Source organism: Papaver somniferum, unplaced genomic scaffold (assembly GCF_003573695.1).
Source record: "Papaver somniferum cultivar HN1 unplaced genomic scaffold, ASM357369v1 unplaced-scaffold_35, whole genome shotgun sequence".
NCBI lineage: Eukaryota > Viridiplantae > Streptophyta > Magnoliopsida > Ranunculales > Papaveraceae > Papaver > Papaver somniferum.
The window spans coordinates 2475805-2499329 of NW_020645971.1; the positions used below are offsets into that span (position 1 = coordinate 2475805).

Below are 23525 nucleotides of genomic sequence, written 5' to 3' on the forward strand. Positions count from 1 at the left end.
TACGAGTATAAAATTTTTTCTAATCCTAATGACTGCTTTACACATCTCTGGATGGATCCGAAAGAATCTTGTATATCATGCTTCCTCTCATGCGGTTCAGCTTGTCATTCCACCATAACATCATACTTGAGCTTAATTTTTTGTCAAGTGGTTTATTCTTCATCCTGATCTTCATGTAAGTGCATACACATGGAAGACAGTCAAGAATTGAACCTTGTGGGGGCGAAGGGAGATTCTTGGCATTTTCATTCATCCCAAGAGCATAAGGACACAAGAGTCTCAGTTCTGTAGTAATTGAAAATACATATTTCTTGGCTTGAAGAAGGTGTTCACCCTTGAGTTCCTTAACGCTTGACGAGTTCATGCAGAACCAAGGATTAGAGCTCTTCAATTCATACTCCAGCAGTGTGTAGTGTGTGTTGTTGTTGCACATTGGGGCGAAAAGTCTGACTGCATCGTTCTTGTACTTGACATACTCCTTCGCAAGCTTTGGAATCCAAAATCTCTTGAATTCTCCGTAATCGTTCAAGTAAGAGGCCTGCAAAAACCATTTGGAATGTCAAACTCACATTTTTAATCAAAAGTTACAAATGAACAAGTGATTATGTAAACATAAGTTACACATAGGGCCTTGGGTTTTACAATGGAAAAATAAGGATGTGTAACTTCAGATTACACATTATAAATGGTTGTGTAATTTCAGATTACACATTATGACTGCATTTGTAACCCTAGATTACACATTATAACTGTTTTCCGACATAAAAGAACTCTAGAGTATGTTATCATAATCTTACAACACACACTACACATTATAAATGCAATTAGATTTTAAATATATCGAAGTACTTACGTTTTCTTTTGGAGACAGGAATATCGCTTTGTCATACTTGCTGTTAGTGTTCATCTTTGTCCTCAATCTGCTAATGTAGAAGTCGATGATTTCTGACTCCAAGTAGGATTCTTTCTTGGTAAGATGTAGCATTAGCTCTCTAGATATATCAAACAGGTGGCTACCATCTTCGTTGCGTTCAATCCAAGTAATGTCTCTGCATTTTACAAAGAAGTAAACTATTAATCAATATAACAGAATCAATTAGTAAAACACAACAATCAATAACAGAATCAAGCCTACTTGGAGTCAAGCTACTTACGTTTTCGGATAAGTATTGAAATATTCAAACACTTTCTCCTTGTTCTCGCCTTCCAGCCTTTCGATAACTTCTGAACCTTTCACATCCTTTCTCATTGTTCCGTCATCTTCTTCAGCAACCTCAGCCATTCTTTCTTCTTCTACTTCTGGTACTGGGTCCATTATTTCTTTTTCCACTTATGGAACTGCGGCCATTCTTTCTTCATTAACAGTCTTCTTAATCTTCTTTGGCTTCTTTTCATACTGCTTCAGATCTTGTGTTGGATTTTTTCTATTCCTCAGCACACGTTGTTGCATGAATGCTGGTTGGTTTTCTCTTATTGTATTCGCAGCTTCCTTCAGTAACTCTCCTACAGGTCTTGGAGTTTTATCTATTCCAAGGCTAAAAAAGTTATCCTGTGTTGTAGCTGCGCAAACAAATATAGGCAGAATTTAAAAAATTAGCACATGTATGTAACTTAAGAAGATAACCTCAAGCCAAAATAATAATGTATTGTATGTAACCTCAATCTACACATGCCTTTTACAATGTGTAACTTGAAGTTACACTTCCATTACAAACAAAACATAAAGGAAAAATAAAACGGAATAGCAGTTACAGAAGGAAGAGTGATTACCACTTGAGCTAGGTTCTGCATTCTCCATCGCTGCAGGTCTATGTTCATTTTTGTTAATGTCGCCGAAAATCTCATCTAGCATTTCACTCACTTGAACATCCGTCATATCAGTAGGGTTAGCTTCTAGTTGCACCAAGCTGTAGGTCTGAGCATTGTCAGACTGTGTTTGCTGTGTTGTAGCAGTTATCACCATGGAGTCCTCAAACTGTGTCGAAGCAAAACTGTCCTCAAAAGTTTCAGGTGTTGGTTGAGCTGGAGCAGTCGGAACCAAACCGTCACCAACAGTTGCAAGTGTCTCTTCAATGACATCTGCAACATATCTTGCGGCTTTCTCATACTGCTCAACCACACCACCACCTTCTGCATCTTTCTTTTGCGCCTCATCAACAACATGCGTCTCTTCATCAGCTTTCTTCTGCGCCTCATCAACAACATCTGCAGTAGTGCGCTTTTTCTTACCAGTGGGCTTCTTCTTTGGAGGAGCCTTGCGCCCCTCTGCAGCAGTTTGAGCTTGCAGAATTGTTGGCGTATTTCCAGCTGCAAGGCTCATACATGGAACTGCACAAGGATTGAAATGAGAATTAGGATGATGATGATGTTAAATTTTTTTAATAAAATTTCAAAAGAATATATATCATGTGTAATCGACTGGCTTGGATAACTAACATGTGTAACTTCATGTTACACATGAATATGGCATGGATACCTAGTGTAACATGGAGTTACACATGCATCTAACTAGTGTAACCAGAAGTTACACATGCATATACATGTGTAACTAGGGATTACACATCCATATGATTAGTTTACTCAACATTTATTAAGTCTAATCAAGTTAAATAAGCATATTAAAAATGAACAACTAAAATATGAAATTAAAAAGGTTCAAAGACCTTAGTGTCAACTAATTGGGTACCTCTATCAAGTTAAAGAAGCATATTAAAAATGAACAACTACTTACATTCTTCATGGAAGGAAGTTTCGCGTCATCTTTCTCTTTCTCTTGCTCAGTCTCTTCTCGGTCTTCTTCTTCATGCTCAGTACTTCCATCTCCTTGTTGCTCAGTCTCAACTAACTGTAACTCTTCTTCATGCTCAGTAGCTCCATGCTCAGTACCTCCATGTCCACATCTTCATGTTGCATAAACTCTTCCTGGGTCACTTTGTAAGGATCAATACCCATTGCTTGCATAATTTGGCAACTAAAATTGTGAATCTTGAATTCTGCTGTTCCTGAAAGGTCCCCTTCTGATATCCCTTCTCTGGCAATTGCATACACTGCTTTAAACATTGCTTCTTTGCTTGCAGTTGCTCTTTCAGATGGCCATTCTCAATGGTTTGCGCTTTCAGCCAACTTTGCAGGTCGTCCTTGCTGGGTACCACTGTTGATATACCTAGCTGCTTCTCAAGCTGTGAAAACTCAGCCACAAAGCTAGGAGTTGGCTGCAATTAACAGATGGAGAGGTTAAAAAGAGATAGCAAAAACAGTTGAACATTCTAAATATACAAATTTTCAGTTGTATGTGTAACTTAAAGTTACATAAGCACATTTTATATGTGTAACCTATAGTTACATAAGCACATTTTATAGTTACACATATAAAATGTGTAACCTATAGTTACACATATAAAATGCATTCACTTGTGTTATCTTTTGCATGTGTAACTATAAGTTACACAAGCACATTTAAATGTGTAACTTATAGCTACACATGACAATTTTGATTACATCAAAGTTTTATCTAAAACATTACCATAAATTTACAAAACCTAAACCAACTGACATAAACTCTTACCGAAAACTGTGTCATGTCTGTTCTCCAAATGTAATCAGAAATCTGGTATATATCCCACCTCCCAATCCTCGGGATATCTTCTTCGTGGTTCTCAACTTTGGGATTAATCCTGCTGGCGTGTGTTCACAAACAATAACTGCAACATATAAATTTTAATTAGTCGATTGAACAAAAATATCCATCACGTAACACTAAAACTGCTGGAATAAGAAAACACACAAGCTTTTACCAGTAGGTATTGCACACAAGCCTTCACATTTGACAAACAACCAAGATTAATATGAATTTCTTCAAACAAGTGCTCGTGTATTAAATCAGGCCACGACACCTTGAGCACCGTATCATAAGTTTCAACGATACTAAGATATTTCGCGTTCACTCCATTGGCATTTTTGTCGCCAAAAAACAATACACACAAAGATAAAGACCTATCAAGCAAACTAGATCCTTCTCATCAACTTTCTTTCTTTTCCCACTTTTGCTCCTTTTTGCCATAAGTTGTTTTATCTTCTCTAAAATGTTTGTCTTAGTCACTGTCGTCTGATGCTTTGTAGATTTGATATCAGTGAAGAATTTGTTGTATAAAACATTGTCAGTCAAATCACTAGGACAATAGTACTTTAACAGCTTCTGACCCTTTCTGCTTCCAATCCTCTGCATGCAAAATATACCAGCCAGCTTTGCCGGTGTAAACTCTATAATCTTATCATCACCAAACTTGAATGAACACGGTGTCTCACAATCCATGTCAAAGCAGTTCAAAAGCTTCAAGACGCCGTGTTTGTTGGTACTTATCTGTCTTGTTGTACTCGGTACAGCTGTATCATAGTCATCGTAATACATCATTACGAGTTCACCGTAAGCAACTCTCCTAAGATATCTCTGAGCCATATCAGTTAGTCCTATAGGTTTTATCACCTTTACTAAATCCTTTACTGCATTCAACGACTGCCTTAGGTTTCCTGTACACATCACACACAAAAATAACATGAGTCAGTATGTTGTGTACTTATCAAATACACTCATTTTTAACTGCAAAATGAAAATCATGTTACACACTATGTGTATTTGCCAAGTACACAAACTGAATCATTATATTTTGTGTTGTGTAACCTTAACTTACACATGCATATGAAGGTTTACAGGCGTCATATTTTGATGTGTAACTATTATTTACAAACACAATACATTCGTAGGTTATATTTTGCATGTGTAACTTTCAGGTTACATAGGCAATTGGCAAATCAGTGATGTTATTATGCATGTGTAACTTCTAGTTACACAGTCACTTGGCAAGTTAGTGGTTAGATTTTCGATGTGTAACTTATAGTTACACATGCACAGGCATTACAAACATGAGATTCTAAATGTGTAACTTATAGTTACACAACCACTTTGCAAGTCATTGGTGACATCTTGAATGTGTAACTTACAGTTACACACTCAATATATAAAGGCTCAATTGTATGTGTAACTACAAGTTACACACTCAGTATACAAACCACAACACAGTTGGTGGTGAGATTTTGAATGTGTAACTTATAGTTACACAGGCCCTTGTTTGCATAGTTTTACATTCAGAAGCATTTACATTAGATCATCACAACCAAAATCGCATGTATAGTTTTTACTAGCATGATATCATAACAACACATATCATCAAATAATTTCAATTCTTAATACCTATTATTCCAGTATCTGTTTCAGCGGTATTGCTTCTTCCTCGCGCCATTTTACTTCACAAAATGTAAATTGAATCTGAATCTGCAGTTTAAAAAGTAAGAAAACATCAATCTCCAGTAGTACTAAACTCCTTAACATGAGATTGAGATGATACATGAACAAAAAACATCAAGTAAACCTAACCCCTAAAAACAGAGAGGAAAAGTAGAAGATCGAAAACAGATTCAAACCTCAGTTCGTCTTCTTCTTCTTTCTTCGTCTTATTCTTTGATCAAAAAAGGACTGAATCAAACAACGAATAAAGCAAAAAACAGATCGAATACACTGAGATTTAACATATCAAAAAAAGATCAAATACAGATCGCAAAACAGATCAAATTTACTGAGATTAAACAGATCGAAAAACAGATCGAAAACAGTTCCAAAAACAGATCGAAAAACATGTTAAACACGAAGAAGAAGAAAAAATTAAACATGAAGAAGAAGATTTGACCGAAATCTACCTGTTTTAGTTTTTCGTTTCTTCGATCTGCAAAAAAAATTCTCTGAAACAAATTTCTCTGCACTTCTTTGAAGGTTTTCGACCGACAGTTTTCTCAGGTGAGATTCAGTTTCTCTCTCTTGAAATGAAATGAATGTGTCGGTTTGATAGAAAACCTAAGTTAGATACTTATATATTGAAGGTTATTCTGGTCATTTCAACCGAATTAAAATTTATTTTTAATTCAGGGCCTAGTAATAAAACTCTTTTAACTAGGGGCCTCATATTATGGGTTATCCATGGGTTGGGCCTTAGCCTAATTTTCCCTAAGGAATTCTGCTAATCAAGATGAACTAGTTTGAAACCCGTGCTACGCACCGGGCTGGAATTTCTTACACTGTTAGTTCATGTCCACTGAGGCGGGGCTTCACCTCGCACCCCGTCCCAATAAAAATTCTAATAAGCTTATATAATTACTATCAAACAGATTGGCGATTAACACAGTTAAAACTTTATAATAATCAAATATATAATATTATTATAATTTAAAGATCTAACATGGTTTCGAAAACTAGTTTCATGAAATATAATAAAATAATAATCAATTCTACAAATAAACTAAAATAAATAGATCTACAATAAAACTTTTTTAAATAATACTCGATAATATAATAATCTCGCTAAAATAATAAAATTTTCCAGCCTCGACTCTGGCCCTTAGTGCTAAAATAATAAATTCGATAAAATTATAATATAATACATTTCAAAAGTTCTCATTAACCATTAATCGGTCCCAAATATTGTATAAAATAATAATTCTATTAGAAAATAAAAAATAATTTTCATACAAATTAAATTTTCTCAAAATATGATTCAATGTTGGTATGTTTTTCTCTGAAGTTCAAATAATAATTATCTCTATAAAAATCGTTTTTCATGGAAATTAAAAAGATTTATTACTTTAAAAACAAATGCATGCCATTCTAAAAATATTTTCGTTAATGTTTTTCTATCTTTTTCGGTATTTATCCTAAAATACTTTATTGCTATTTTTTTAATATGGAAATTCTATTTTTTCCAAATAAAATTTTTAAATTAAGAATTATTCTTTAAATTAATATATTATTATTATATGCATAAAATAATAAATTATTATTCTATCGATTAAGTAATATCTCTTTAAAATAATATTTGGGTGGTCCCAAACCTATTATTTTATGATGTTTTACTGTAAGTAATCTCAAAAGTAAAATATTTTAAGCTATAAAGATATAATTAGATTTTTTTTTTTAGTATTAAACCTGTGCTTCGAAACGGATACTACGAGAATTGATCCTTAGTTGGGCGAAGCCCCGCACTCGTCCAAGAAGGGATCTCAATTAGCAACTGCAGTGTACAATGAAAACACCAATTATCATTTTATTTTATTTTTGAAGCAATCATTTAGTAGATTAATTAACAATCGGAACCAAATTAGTCACCAATTAATTACGTTGTTGGAGATCAAGAAATTCTCTTAAAGAAAATACTTTTGATAAAATTATACCGACCTTTGAAATCAATAAGTAGTTCATTGCATTACCTATAGCAGTACTATTGGTGGTTAATTGAAACATCACACTTTCTATATAGTTGTATCAATATCTAATACTGGAGACCCTAAAAAAACACGATATTAATATAGAATAGATTGACAACTCTAAATGGTGCACAACGGATGAATTGCTTCCCTTTAAAGAAAATCTAATTAAGGAAACACACATATATATTTTTCTTCAGAAAATTATATATCTGTGTTAAGAATTAAGGGATCAACTTAACTGCTCTTCCAGGCTCTAACTTATTATATTTAAATGAAAAATCACACTCATTAGTCATTATATCGGCATCGATATCTGATATTAGATACACTAAAAAAATCATGATATTAATATAAAATAGACTGCCAACTCTAAATAGTGCAAAACATATGAAGTGCTTCTCGTCAAAGAAAATGTAATTAAGGAAACGCATATATATATTTTTCTTCAGAAATCATATACTTGCGTTAAAATAAAGCGGCTAACTCAACTGTTTTTCCAGGCTCCAACTTCTTGTAGTTTAATGAAAAATCACACATATGATATAGCTTTGTTGATATCCGACATTAGAGACACTAAAAATAACACGATATTAGCATAAAATAGATTGTCAACCCTAAATATTGCGAAGCATACAACGTGCTTCCCGTGAAAGAAGTAATTAAGGAAATGTCATTAGCCATTATATAAAATAGATTTTTAACCCTAAATAGTGCAAACAATATGAAGTGTTTCCCATCGAGGATGATGTAATCAAGAAAATGCATTGATATATATCTTTCTTCAGAAATCATATACTTGTGTTAAGAATAAAGCGGTCAACCCAGCCCAGGCACCAACTCCTTATATTTAAATGAAAAATCACACTCAATATATAGTTGTATCAAGTATATGATATTAGAGACATTAAAAGAACATACAATATAACATAAGATAGTTTTCCAATTCTAAATAGTACAAAGCAGATGAAATGCTTAACGTCAAAGAAGTTGTAATCAAGGAAATGAACTTACATCACACTCAGACTCTGTTTGATTGTTACTTTAAGCTTAAGGATTGTCTACTAATTAATGATTGGAGTACCTTTATTGGCAAAGGGAATCTAAATTGTATTGGTTACTTAAATAATTTGGTAGTTGGATTTTTAGTGATGCATATGGCTAATTTTATTGTGTGTGCATGGATATTATTTTGGATTGAAACAAAACAGAAAATTCTATTGGAATTGAACGATTAAAGGGGCGATTTTTTTTTTACATCAACCGTAGGTCAAGTTAACGAAGTGCCGTTACGGCATGGTCTATAAAACAAAGCAATTTCCTGCGTATAGCCAGTTCGAGAAAGAAAATAAATAATAAGAATATGTTTCACAAAAAACTATAATTCAATCATCTAGCAGAACCCCATCCAAAATATCAGAAAAATTTATGAAGGAAAGCCAAGAGAGAGTAGAATGCTCTTAGGACAATAACTTAACAATATTGCTTGAGATTTACATCCACCCTTATTCCTATTTCATATTAACATTCATCCTTTTGGTCCTACATAGAAATGAAAATGATGGACGGCGCCAGTATGAACCTGGTTTATAATTATATATTCACTTTTACATCATCGAAAGACTTGTACATGTTTAGAGAATATATTTAAGATGACACAGAGAAGTGTTCATTTTACAAATGTCCAAATATAAAACAGACCCCTGTTTATCGAAACCACTTTGGCCCTATACCAGATTACTGCTAGGTATTATTTCATCTAGATCATAATGTGAGTATGGAAAAGATATATTATTCTTCACCCAAGGTATATGTTGAGGTTGCAACATGAATATTCTAAAATCAGGGGTTTCTGTCCCAAGGTTCATTGTCAAAGTTGGTGTTCAACAAAGTTATCATGATGAGGTATTCCTAAAACACACTTCATGAGGGATTCAACGGCAACCCTCACTCACTGTTGGCAGCTTTTAGCAAATTAGCACTGAAAATAAGAACGTCGCGACCAATTGGTGGACCCTAACTGGAGATCATATATTTTGCCAGTGGTTACCACATCCTATGCTGATGCTTCGACAAATCTTCGATGTTAATAAACATAAATATTGAAGTACCGGAAGATGCTTCAACCTCTAACCGCAAAGTTATCTGCATAAAACAAAGTGTGAGGAGGTGTTAGTGGCTGTCAAATTCTAATTGGCGTATATGGAGATGACCGGAGGACAGATAACTGTTATATAATGAAATGACCGCGCATGGTGGAGTCAAATTTAAAAGTACCTATAAACTAAGCCAAAAAATTAAATGTACATTAGGATTGATTCAACAAAAACTTAAATGTACTTTAGGATTGATTCAGGATTCCTATTAGATTATATTACATGAAACAAAAAGAAGAAGAAAAATGTATATCGAAGAACTACAGAAATACTCTAATTTATAATAATATAATGAGAAATCTAGGGGATGGTTAACAATACACATTGATATATTGAGTATCGTTCATGGCAATGGTTGATAAAGAACGCGCAATTGGGGGATACTTATATTAACGGGGGATATGAATTACTAACCCCATCCAATAGTGTCCGCTAAGGGGTATTTTTGGGGGCGGAAATACTAAAATACCCTTCCATCTAAATTAAAATTTTAAACTAGAAATCAAATCCTAACAAGTTCTTAAAGATAGGTTAAATTGAGTTGTTGTTGAGAGAGAAGAAGAAGAAGAAGAAATGGCTTTATTGAGAAGGTACATGATACCCGATCATATTTAAAGTGTTGTTGTTGTTTTAAACTTCGTTTGGGTTAGAATCATAAACTGAAACTTTTCAATTTGAGTTTCAATCCAATCATGGCTTGTTTCATGATGAATACCCTACTTATTTTTGTGCCGGCATGGATTTTAGGATGAATACCATGGATATATCTGGTGTCGGCATGGTTTTTCAAGATGAATACCATGCCGGCATGGTTTTTCAAGGATGAATACCATGCCGATACTTGCTATTTCAGACAAATTTTTTGTATGTTTTTGTCCTCAAACCGGCACGGTACACTTGGGAATCGACCGTGTCGGCAGTACTACCGGCATGCTTGATAATGAACTTTCTTTGTCGGCAGTGTACTTACAATTTCAAAATTGGGGGATATTGTGTATCGGCATGGTGAAAGTATGAATACCATGCCGATTTTGTCCCTGCCGGTATGGTATTCATACTTTTACCATGCCGACACTAAGTTTTTCCGGCGTAACAATGGCGGATTCGATGAAAAAAATCAAATTTCAATACATTAATACCTATATATGACTAATTGGAGCACTTGTATATTCAGCTTGTTTACTTTCCTGGGTTGGTTCTTAACCTAAACCTTCATGATCATAAATATCTTGATTTAATGTTGTTGTATCAACAAATTCAATAATAATGATTTATTCTAATGATTATCAAACTAATATAATTATATTTAACCACTAAACATTGATTAGTGAGGCGTATATTAGGAATTAGTTAAAATACATGGATAAGAGGTGACTCTGATTTACTATTTGTATCCCGTTTTTGTCTTTTTCCTTTATCCCCCAATTAATATAAGTATTCCCCAATTACGCGTTCTTGATATGTATAGCTTATTTTTTGGTTTTCATGACAGAAATCCATAGTGTAGAGCTTCAAAAATGCAAACAACATAGATCCTGTAATTAATGATCAAGCAAGTTGTAATCGTCCTTACTTTAGAAAATTAAGCTAGTGTTAAATCACAATGCGATTTTTGTAATTACATATGCACCTTGCACTTGTTTAGCGTGCGAAAAAGAAATCTTGTGATAAGACCCAAATTGCTGCAAATCAAAAGAAATAAGAGTAAATATGAAGGCCATCAGATTACATAAATTAAAATTAGTACATTTTCTTTGACGAATTAATTAGCATGCATTAATTGAATATCTAAAAAAATCCTATATGGACCTCATTTTGAATTTTGATACACAATTATGTGAATGGTTAAGCTTATTTTGGAAAGTGGATTTTTTTTTGTGTGGAATACCAACAAAAAAATGAAAGTTCAAGGAGCGAACTCTCTTGTTGTCTACAGATGTTCGTCAGTTTTAATATGTCCTATCGGCCTTCTCAGAGAAATGGGTTTTTCTACACAATAAAAGCCACTAAATTCAATAACAAAAGCCAAAATGAAGCAAAAACTGTAAACGAATAATATAAATAGAAAAATGTCAATACCTATAAAAAGGATACAAATAAAACCTTAACAATCCACACAAAGTATAACACTTCCCTTTCAACTCAAACATGAATTTAGACCCGAGTTTCTTTCCTTCTTCGGAGCCTAACAAAATGAATTCATGAGAAAGATTACATCTTGTTCGACAACATAGAAAACATCGCACTTCCAAATGCGTACATCTTCATGGTTAAATAAGATACCGAAAGAAAAAGAAAATCAATCCAAAATGTAGACAAAATTATATGATTTTTGTCTACAAAAAGTATGGCCGTAAGAATTTAGATACAACATAACTATAATTCTTAATTTCAAACTTCCTTAATTTAGATACCTTTTTTTATAATCCGCAATTTTCAACTTCACTTTTGCATTACACATAACTTTAAATTCTGTATATCAATGATGGACTTTTTTCTTTCCCGTGATGTTATATTACAATGATTGAGCATCATTAGTACGAATATCGTATTTCACAAATCAATCACTCAAATAATACCTTCACATGAAGCTTAAAGGACAGAGTAGTACCTACATTACCTAAACCTGTTGATGTTGAGAAACCCTCACCTATAAAATACCAAAAGAAGTTTAATCAGTGTGGAGAAGTAATTAGAAGAAACATAAATCAGTTGTCGCTAAGAACCTGGGATTGAGAAGATATGAAACCAAAAAGAAATAACAACATAATTGAGAAACAATTTCCAGCAAAATAGAGCAATGGAGCGTTTCAATATACTAATGAAAATCAGATAAGAAACTAATATGAAAAATTAGGGCTAGGAGAAAACTTGAAACAAATAGATATCAGAGATGTACAAACAGTGAAAAACATTCCTGATTAATATAGGAGAAGAAAACCGCAAAACTCTAGCACAAAAAAAAAGCAACGTGAAATCGAAGATATCTTGGCATTATCTGTAGAAGTGAAATCATCTTTATAAGAATTTCTTCATATCAGCGCTCATGCAATCGCATTGCTGCAACCATCATCAATGCCAATTGAATACAACAAAAATTAGATCAAAAAACAGATATATGCACGTAGGAAAGCCGATTTACGTAATCACCAATAAAAATTCAAGAAGTTAATTAGTAACCAACAACAAAACATATTAAAAGAGAAAATAAGAAACAATCCTATGAGCAAGATAAATAATAAAATTGAACAAACCTTTAGAAAATGGGTGAAGCAACAATCGTTTTATGCATCAACAAGCCCGACAAAAAAAAAGTTATGACATTTAATTTTGCAACAATATTTATGCATCATCGATAAGATCCGCAAAACACAAAATGTTATGGTGTTTGATATCGCAACGAAATTTGGAATATTGAGGGTATACCGTAAAAACAACTAAAATATCAAATAAAAAATACTAAATTCCAATAAAAAGAAAAAAAGAAATAAAATTTTAGTTCTAGAAGAGAGAAGCAACTTGCACGGAAACAAAAGGGTTTGGTGTTGCACGAATGCTTTATATGGCTACCTGCAAAACAAAAAACGGGCGCATGTAAGAAAATATAAATTAAAAAATATTCCTAGAAATCAAAGTTGAAGAGAGACGTGGTGCCCAAAAGATGGATTTACTTTTTGTTTGAAAGCTTTATATAGGGATACCGAATCTATTAGTAATATGATTGTATTTTACCATTTAAAATATCTCGACTTTCTAAAAAAACTAACAAATAAAATCGGCTTGATTATTAAGTCGTTACCAAAAAAAAAAATGTTCATTTATTTTGGTAATATATCTTCTTTTTGCAAAAAAATACCAGATTTTGTTAGGGGGATATATATACATCCCGTTTTTTGAATTTTTAATCAAAATACTCGAAATACAAATATAAATATGATTTTTTTAAATACTCGGAAATATAAATATTAATTTCGGATATTAATTGACATAGTAATTTTTATATTTTTTACCCTATAAAAGATCCAAAAATAAAATATATGATTTTTTACCTCATAAATATGTTTACTCGATTTTTTGAATTTTTATCATAATAATCTGAAATTAATATAGTATTTATTTTATTTTTTGGAAATACTCGAAACTAATATAGTAATTTTTAGATTTTTTTACCTTATAAATCCACAAAATACAAATCTGATTTTTTTTACCATAAACATGCTTGGATTTTTTATATTTTATCATAAATGCCCGAAATTAGTATAGAATTTTTTTTATATTTTTTTATTTTATCATTAATACTCTAAATTAATATAGTCATTTTTAGTTTTTTTTTTTGCCTTACAAACGATCCAAAAAATATAGATATAATTTGTTTTATCTTATAAATATGTTTATTCGATTTTTTAGATTTTTATTATAAATGTTCGAAACTAATATAATATTTTTTTTTTGTATTTTCTGGATTTTTATCACAAATACACGAAATTAATGTAGTAACTTTTTAGAAAAAATCGACGGGCATTTTTTAAAAATCATGTAAACTCGGTGTAGTTATATGCAATGATTTTATAATAATATAGTGAACAATCTAGGGGATGGTTGATAATTTACATTGATATGTTTAGTATAGGTTCATGGAAATGGTTGATAAGGTCAATGATATGTATAGCTTCTTTTTTGGTTTTCATGTATACCCTTAAAATTGCAAACAACATAAATCCTGTAATTAATCATCAAGCAAGTTGCAAGCGTCCTTACTTTAGAAAATTAAGCTAATGTTAAATCACAATGGGATTTTTATAATTACATATGCACCTTTCACTTGTTTAGCGTGCAGAAACAAAATCTTGTGATAAGACCTAAACTTCTGCAAAGCAAAAGAAATAAGAGTAAATATGAAGGTCATCAGATTACATAAATTAAAATTAGTACATTTTCTTTGAGGAATTAATTAGCATGCATTAATTGAATATCTAGAAAAATCCTATATGGATCTTGTTGATACATGAAAAATAATACCCTTTAACGGGTTTGAGGTGCCCCCAAAGGGGAAGGAAAACCTAAGAAAGACATGGGGACTAAAGCCCAAGTTCAATAACAAAATACCCATGAAACAAGAAGGATAAGGAAGGGATTAATGAAGAAGGAGGAGGTTATATTAAGGAAGAAATGACATTAGAAGTAATTAAGGAGGTTTAGGACATGTGGCATGATGTCATAAAAGGAGGGGCTTTTATGAAGTCTATATAAGGAAGGAAAAGGTACAATGGAAAGGCAACTCTCTCTTTTAGCATTCCTAGAAAGTGAGGTCATGAGGTGTGACTAGGACGAGTAGGACCAAATCATATTCACCCCTCAACATTTGTTTACCACACTCGGAGGCTCGTGCCTAGCTCACCATGACACACCCAGGAGGTGCTAGTGCAAGCGCGCTGGAAAACCAGTTGAACAACCCACCATTCAACCAGGAGGGCGAGAGAGCAGAGATAGTATCAGATCCAATTACACAAGGGAGAAGACTAGATGCCCTGCAAGAGAAGGAAAACCAACAGGTCGGAAGCTCGACATCCACACACCCTTCTGCACAGGAAATGCAGAAGGAACTAGATGAAAACATTTGGAGGGAACATGAGCCGAGGAAGTTGTTAAAAGAAGTCAGCGCCGAGCAGAACACAAAAGGAGCGGCGAAAGACGCTGGAGAGGAAGAAGAGGGACCTGTGACCATGACGCAAGAAGCGATGGCTAAATACTTAGAAGCAAACTAACGAGTAGTAAACAATACAATTACGACTTCATGGCCAACCCATACTCCTTTGAAGTTACGGATTATCAATATCCAGAAGACTATATTTCACCAAAATTCAAGGTATACAATGGTCAAGGGAATGCGCGCGAGCATCAGTGTTTATCTCTCATAAATGATCGCGCGGCTGACGGGAAGCTGTGCCTAAGAGAATTCCCAAAATCGCTAACCGACACGATGTTCTCTTGGTATGACAACTTAAATCCGGGGAGCGTCAGTTCATGGTCGGAAATGTCGGCTCTTTTCCTTAGAAAATTCTATTCAGCAAAGAGGAAGGTCACGACCATAGACTTAAGCAAATGTGGCCAACGCATAGGAGAGGAGATAGGAAAATACATTACCAGGTTCTGCCATGTCGCGCTAGAATATCACGAGGACATCAAAGAGGAGGCGTTGGTGGAGATTTGTGTACGAGGAATGACGCCGTCATTTAAGAAGAGTCTAGTAAACTTCTGGTTCCCAACCTTCATCGAGCTAGAGGAAGCCGCGACAAGGATCTCCGACTGTGTGGAGGAGTATAACTCATAATATACCTGGCATAATACAGTTAATTGTGTATCAACCGCACCACGAAACACCCGCGCGAACAACAGCCAAGGAGGTTGGAGTGTGCAAGCGAGCCAATAATATAAAGGCCAGACGCAGGGATTCCCGCCCCCTTTGCCATGTAGCAAGAACAAATCGTGGGACTCTTGTAACAATGGGTGGCGAATAAAGAAACCCAACTACCTCCTACAAAAGCAGACTTTAACACCCTTGATAAGAACGACGCCAGGTACCGTCATTATCATCGAAGGATACAACACCCCACGGTCGATCGTTACAACCTCCGGAGGATTTTTCAGAAGAAGCTAGAAGTAGGCGAAATTGAAATGGGCATCCCCGAAGGAAAAACGACCCAGTACCAAGTTATGATGCTCTCCCATGACCCAAGCGGAGATGTATGGAAGCCGTGGGAAGACGACAATGAGGAGGCGTGTGAAGTCGAGATGGAGACCCCTACATTCACAAATACGGATGGCGTGGCTAGCCAAATCGCGCAAACAATGATGGCTCAACAGTTCTTTGATTCCCTTGGCTTCAGCGAGGACGAGGCATCCAACGCCATAACAACCACCGCAGCGGGAAAACCGTATAACCCTCTGCCCAGAGCGATCGTATTTACAGATGAGGATATTTGTTACCCAGGGGAGCACCTCAGACCTTTGTATCTAACCGTGCACATCAATAATCAGCCACTAAAAAGATCCTTTGTTGACGGAGGCGCGTCTCTGAATCTGATTTCCCAGCACACGTTGGATATCCTAGGGGTACAACGATCAGCGATCAAGGAACGTCTACTATAGTAAGGGGATTCAGCGGACATTCCAAGACGGCCATAGGGATCGTTAACTTAGACACGAGGGTCGGTCCTATCAGAGCACTTACACCATTCTACGTCCTGGAATATGACACCACTTTCCACGTAATATTAGGAAGGGGGTGGATGCTCAACCATAAGGTAGTGGCTTCGACGTACCATCACTATGTAAAGACCAACATCGGAGGAAGGCAATACCTAATTCCCACAACAATCAACCCTTTCGACCCAGAGGAAGCGTACATGGCGGATGCAATTTCTACGATGTACACAAGGAGTCAGACGAAGTACCCGAGGTACAACTTACCCCGCTCCCTAAATGGGGGGGGGGGGGGGAATAAGAAAAGGCAGAGCCCGCTAAGTCTGTATTCATCCCCACCAGGATGATATTCCCTGCAGAAAGAAAGAGGAAGCAAGAATGGCATCCCAGATTCCAGCGCTTCTCGAAATCAGATGGAGGGCACGTATACCGATTATAACAACTAGCCGAAGGAATACCCGCGGATACGCAAGACCACGTCGTAGCATCAGTAAGAGAAAAAGCGGAGGTTATTTCAGAAAATACCAGTCAGGATTTGATTGAATTACCTTATAGCACGATCAACGATGAGGAGTTTCGAAACCAGCTTGCAGAGGCAACGCCCACAGCCGCAGAAGAGCGAACACCAGGAGACCTCACTATGGACGGCATAGAAGAAGTCAACATCGGAACACAAGAAGATAAGCGCCACGTTATGATCAGCAAAAGCTTGGACGAAGAGGAGATAGAAGCACTTATTTTGCTACTCAAAGAATACAAGGATGTTTTTGCCTTTGATTACGACGAGATGCCGAGACTAGATATCCACCTTGTAGCCCATAACCTCGGAGTATCACCCGAGTTTAAGCCTGTGAAAAAAAGGAGTCTCCAATTCCCCAGAACTACGTCTCTGGCAATAAAAGAAGAGGTAGAGCGGCTACTAAAAGCAAAATTTATCAAGCCCGTCCAGCACCCGACATGGATGGACAACATCATACCCGTGGTGAAAAAGAATGGAAAGATCAGGTGCTGCGTGGACTACAAAGACCTAAATCGGGCGTTCCCAAAGGATGATTTTTCATTACCTAACATAGACCCGACACTAAATGCGACAGGGGGTAAGAGGAGTTTTTCCTTCATGGATTGCTTCAGTGGGTACAACCAGATAAAGACGGACGCGTCAGATACAAAAAAGACGGCGTTCCAAAATCCGTATGGAAAGTTTTACTACGTAGTAATGCCTTTCGGTTTGAAGAATGCATGCGCCACATATCAACGCGCGATGACATCCATATTTCACGACTTGTTACATCAGTCAGTAGAGGTATACGTTGATGACATCTTGGCAAATCACAAACCCCCGAGAGTCACATCTCCCATTTGAAGATGGTCTTCGAGAGATGTAGGAAATTTATGCTCAAGATGAACCTCCTCAAGTGCGCCTTCGAGATAACGTCAGGAAAATTCCTGGGTTTCGTGGTAACCAACGAGGGAATCCGAGTTGACCCAAGAAAGGTCGAGGAAATCACAATGATGGCACCCCTAACCCATGCGAGAGAGCTACAAGCGTTTGTCATAAGGATATCGTATATACAACACTTCGTCCCCGGGCTAGCCCAGCTAATGACGACGTTCTTACCCCTACTAAAAAAGGGGATTGCTTTTGTGTGGGGGGGCGCGCAGTGCGCGGCGTTTGAGAAACTGAAGCAGTACCTCATCAGCCCGCAAGTCCCCAGGCCTCCAATAAGAGGGGTTCCCTTTTACCTCTACACAACGCTCACCAACGTGGAAATAGGATCTGTGCTACGAAATGTCACCTATCTATTACGTAAGTCGGGTCTTACGAGAGGCGGAGCTTATATACCCACGTATACAACAAGCATGCCTACCTCTCATATATGCAATACAGAAACTACGCCCGTATCTCTTGACGCACGAAACCATAGTGATTGTCGCGACAAACCCTATAGGATACTTAGCATCCAAGCCTGTTCTGACGGGAAGAACTTCTCGGTGGCTATTGAAATTTTCGGAATTCGAGCTTAAATATCAGCGACCAAATGGAGTGCGAGGGCAATCAATAATCGATCTAATAGCCATGTTCCCTGGGGAAGGAGACGATGAGGTGCATGAGTACATACCGGGATAAGTAGCAGCTGCAGACATCGACAAATCCTGGACTATGTTCTTCGACGGTTCATCACACGGTACCGGCGGAGGAGATGGAATAGTATTCGAAGCCCCACAAGGCGACCTATTGTCGTATTCATTCAAGTTAGACTTCCCATGCAGTAATAACGTTGCTAAGTATGAATCACTGATCCTAGGGCTCAGAATGGAAAATGAACTTAGTCTGGGAAGTATAGAGATAAAGGGTGACTCGAGGTTAGTAACGAACCAAGTGAACGACGACTTCCACGTTAAGGAACCACACCTGGCACCCTATCGAGCAGAGGCTGAAAGCTTGATCCACCAGACTGGGTCATTTTTGGATCATACGGGCATAAGCGGGAATCGACATGCTGATTCCCTGCCAACATTAGAGAGCAAGATGCAATTGAACGACGAAGAAGGAGGCACGGTAACAGTAAAAAGAAAGGAGCTACCCAACACCTGGAAAGAAGACCTGGCTTTCGAAAAAGCAGACGACTGGAGGAAAGTATACATCGAAGACTTAAACCGGACAGAGGATGACCGCGTAATGCCGACCCTATCCTTAAAAAAAATCGTGATGATCCAGGGTCTCTGTACTACCGAGCTGTCGGAGGATCCCTCGCAAGGGGCATAAATAAAATGGAGGCAGAGAAAATACTCCGGGAACTTCACGTGGAGACATGCGGGAGACCGGCGTTGTCGACCTCTATAGGAAGCTTCAAAGGTTGGGAGTATACTGGTCGAGCATGTCATCAACCCTCCAAGATAGCTGAACCGACTGCCAAGCCCCGCCTCAACCCGCAGAGGTCTGTACATCCGAGGGAGTAGACTGGAGACAATCATACATTGATTTCACCCAGCATGGCAAACTGCCCAATGAAAGACAGGCGGCTCTAAATATTCAAAAAAAGGTTGCACGCTTTTTCATGAACGAGAATGTGCTCTACCGAAGGAGCTATAGTAACGAGATCTTACGGTGCTTATCTGACCAAGAGGAAACCGAAGTAATGACCCAATCTCACAACTTTGAACGCGAAGGGATGCAGAAGTTATTTTACGAAGGCGGATTCTATTGGCTGACTATGGAAAGCGATAGTTCCGAATATGTCAGAAGGTGCTTAAAATGCCAAATGCATGGGACCTTGATCAGAGCGCCTCACACTCAACTATATAGTATAATAACGCCATGACCATTTCATATCCGGGGACTGGATCTTATAGGACCGATCAACCCAATGTCTTCGAAGCGTCACAAGTACATTATAACTTCTACAGAATATGCATAAAAATGGGTAGAGGCAATACCCCTCAAAGAATACTGTGGAGCAACCGTGGATGCATTCATCAAGGAATACATCATCTGCAGGTTCGGTGCGCCTATGATAATTAGGGAAGACAATGCCAACTCGTTTGTAAACAAATTAAAGACGTAATATATCTACTTCCCCAATACAACACGAGGTTGCGTACGTCGACCCCCTATTATCCATAGGGTAATGGACAAGCCGAAGCATCTAACAAAACACTCCTCCGGATCCTGAGCCGCACAATGCATGATCATCACAGGAAATGGCACGAGCAGCTAACACTCGCGGTATGGGCATACAGGATTTCGAAGCGCATCTCCACGGGGGAATCGCCTTATTCACTATTCTATGGAGAAGACGCAATACTACTAGCAGAAATAGCAGTCCCGTCAGCAAGGGTGGCGATGGCCAGCCATACCACGCCAGACGAAGTAAGCCGTTTCGCACACCTAAATACAATAGAAGAAAGAAGAGCGCGAGCAAAGCGGTTCGCAGAAGCTTACAGGAAGCGCACGGCTAACTATCACAACCAGAGCGTGAAGGGGAGGACCTTCAAGGTGGACGACTTGGTCCTTAAAATCACCTCCCACGTACAAAGGAACGCTAGTGCAAGGAAATTTGTCGCAAACCGGGATGGTCTGTTCAAGATAAGGAAGGTGGCAGAAAGTGGATATTATAAACTTAGAAGGATGGACGGATCCAAGGACAAATCACCCATCAACGACAATTGGCTAAAGATTTTCCATGCATGAATCGCTCAATGTAATGAGATTTCGAATAATAAAGGTTAAGTTGTCGAAATTACTGTAAGAATTCACAAAAGGCCACGGGAATGCCAAAGGCGCCCGGTTGGCTGAAATATCTACAAAAGGCTACAAGAATGCCAAAGGCGCCCGGTCGGCTGACAAACTTACAGAAAAAGCTACGGGAATGCCAAAAGCGCCTGGTTGGCTGACAAATTTCCAAAAAAAACTACGGAATGCTAAAGGCGCCCGGTCGGCTGACCAATTTACAGAAAAGGTTACGGGAATGCCAAAGGCGCCTGGTTGGCTGACGAATTTACAAAAAAATCTACGGGAATACCAAAGGCGCCAGGTCAGCTGACAAATTTACAGAAAAAGCTCCGGGAATGCCAAAGGCGCCCAATCGGCTGACAAATTTGCAGAAAAAGCTACAGGAATGCCAAAGGCACCCGGTCGGCTAACAAATTTACAGAAAGGCTACGGGAATGCCAAAGGCACCCAACAGATTTACAGAAAATACTACGGAGATGCCAAAGGTGCCCGATCGGCCGATAAAGAGAGGGGGAGCAGCGCCCTCCCCACTCGAACGAAAAGAAAGAGGGGAGTGTTAGAGTATAGCTCGGTCAACCTCACATGCGTTGCTATCTCAATCATGTTTGTCAATGTTAGTGATCAAAACTATAAGTCTTGATTTCTATCCTACATAGCTAAGTCTCGGACTAGGATAGAAAAGTGTAGTTGAGCTCAAGAACTTCATGGCGATTCATCATACAACGAAGAAGATCTATACAAGGAACCGTGGAACTTCATCAACAAAAAGGTATGTGGAGAGTTGAATTTATCTATCACTCAAAAGTCAATCTCTTCTATCTCCTACTTCTTATAAGACAAAAGTCGTACGCTATATAGGCTAGATCATACACATTTGATATTTCGAGCTGAGCATTCATTGCTTATCTTTTATCTCGAAATCGTGTGTTGGTAAAGCGTTTCACTTTGATGAAGTTTATCTTCACCTAGTGACGAAAGTCATGAAAAGTTTCAATCACTTTGAGAATTGCTCTGACGTTAATCGGTCTGTGAATAACGGATACATAACGTCCTCTGAGAATGTCTCAATGAGAGTTTATATTACATAACCATGTATTCCTTGAACCGAAGTTTTCGAACTTTGTTGATCAAGAGAAATCGGGAGGATTGTGGAATTGGCTTGCCAAGTCCGCGAACTGTCGGAAGTTCTCAACCGAGAATTTTTGTTGGATTTTCCAAAACTTGTTTGTGTGCTCAGTCCGCGAACTCAGTCTGCGAACCCTGTCCGCGAACTGGCGGAAGTTCTCTTTCCCAGAATTTCTGCTGAGTTTTGAAAACTCAACCGATTAACTTAAGTCCGTGAACTTGTTTGTGAACTTAAGAGGTTATGATCTAAAGATGTGCTCTGAACATGAAACATTAAATTACTAAGGAATGCTTTATGCAAACCGTGTCTATAATGTTCATGAGCCGATTCAATCGAATCGAATCATCTTTGTTTCAATTGTGTCTTGTGTAGTTACATAATATCTAATAGCAATTGAACAACTCTTTAACTAGTTCATTTGAGTCAATTGAACTAGTTATGGTGATGAAGAACAAGGTTAATATGAAATGCTCATATGGTTAACCTTTTGGGTTACTATGTTGAACCAACATACACATACACGTTTGGACATGGTTTTCACGAACCCAGTAAACGTCTACCCAAGTGTGTGTGACAAGCTAAGTTTCGATCTAACGGTTGAGAAATATTAGATTGAATCTAAATAAGGTTTTCATCTAACGGTGAATAAGGATTTCTTTGTACCTAAGGCAAATCCCTGATTTGAAGGCTATATAAAGGAAACATCTAGCATTGTACAAAACTAATCCCCACACGCCTGTGTGCTACTAGTGCTTCCGCTAGAGTAGATCTCCATTAACCTTTGATTTTCTTCTCTAAAATCAGGTTAACGACTTAAATACTTCATTGGGATTTTGAAGCCAGACCGATACTACTTTATCGTAGTTGTGTGATCTGATCTTGCATCTTCTATCGTACGAGTACAATCGATTGATTGGATTGAGATCGTGAGAATTCTCTGATAGGAAAGATAAAGAAGTGACAAACATCTTCGTCTCACTGTTTGTGATTCCTCGACAAACCGCCTGTGTAGTCAGGAAGGATTGTAGAGAGGTGATTGATTAATTTAGGCTGTTCTTCGGGAATGTAAGACCGGATTATCAATTGGTTCCTGTTCACCTTGATTTTATATCAAAAGACGGAACAAAACCTAGGGTTTATCTGTGGGAGACAGATTTATCCTTTGATAGACTTTTCTGTGTGAGACAGATCTGTTTATTATTAAGTCTGTGATTTTGGGTTGCAGCAACTCTTGGTTGTGGGTGAGATCATCTAAGGGAATCAAGTGCGCAGTATCCTGCTGGGATCAGAGGCGTAGGATTACAACTGTACCTTGGACCGGTGGTAGACTAATTGGGGTTCAACTATAGTCCAGTCCGAAGTTAGTTTGCAGTAGGCTAGTGTCTGTAGCGGCTTAATACAGTGTGTATTCAATCTGGACTAGGTCCCAAGGTTTTTCTGCATTTGCGGTTTCCTCGTTAACAAAACTTCTGGTGTATGTGTTATTTCTTTTCCGCAT

General features: G+C 37.2%; 1 protein-coding gene across 1 annotated transcript; it reads right to left on the bottom strand.

The window, feature by feature from the left end:
* Positions 1-37: 37 nt before the first annotated feature.
* Positions 38-1561, bottom strand: LOC113342204. Its single transcript, XM_026586821.1, has 3 exons — positions 1155-1561; positions 854-1049; positions 38-538 (listed from the first exon to the last, which is right to left on the bottom strand). The coding sequence occupies exons 1-3, from the start codon at positions 1313-1315 to the stop codon at positions 38-40; spliced, it is 858 nt and encodes a 285-aa protein (XP_026442606.1). The 5' UTR covers positions 1316-1561.
* Positions 1562-23525: the final 21964 nt, after the last annotated feature.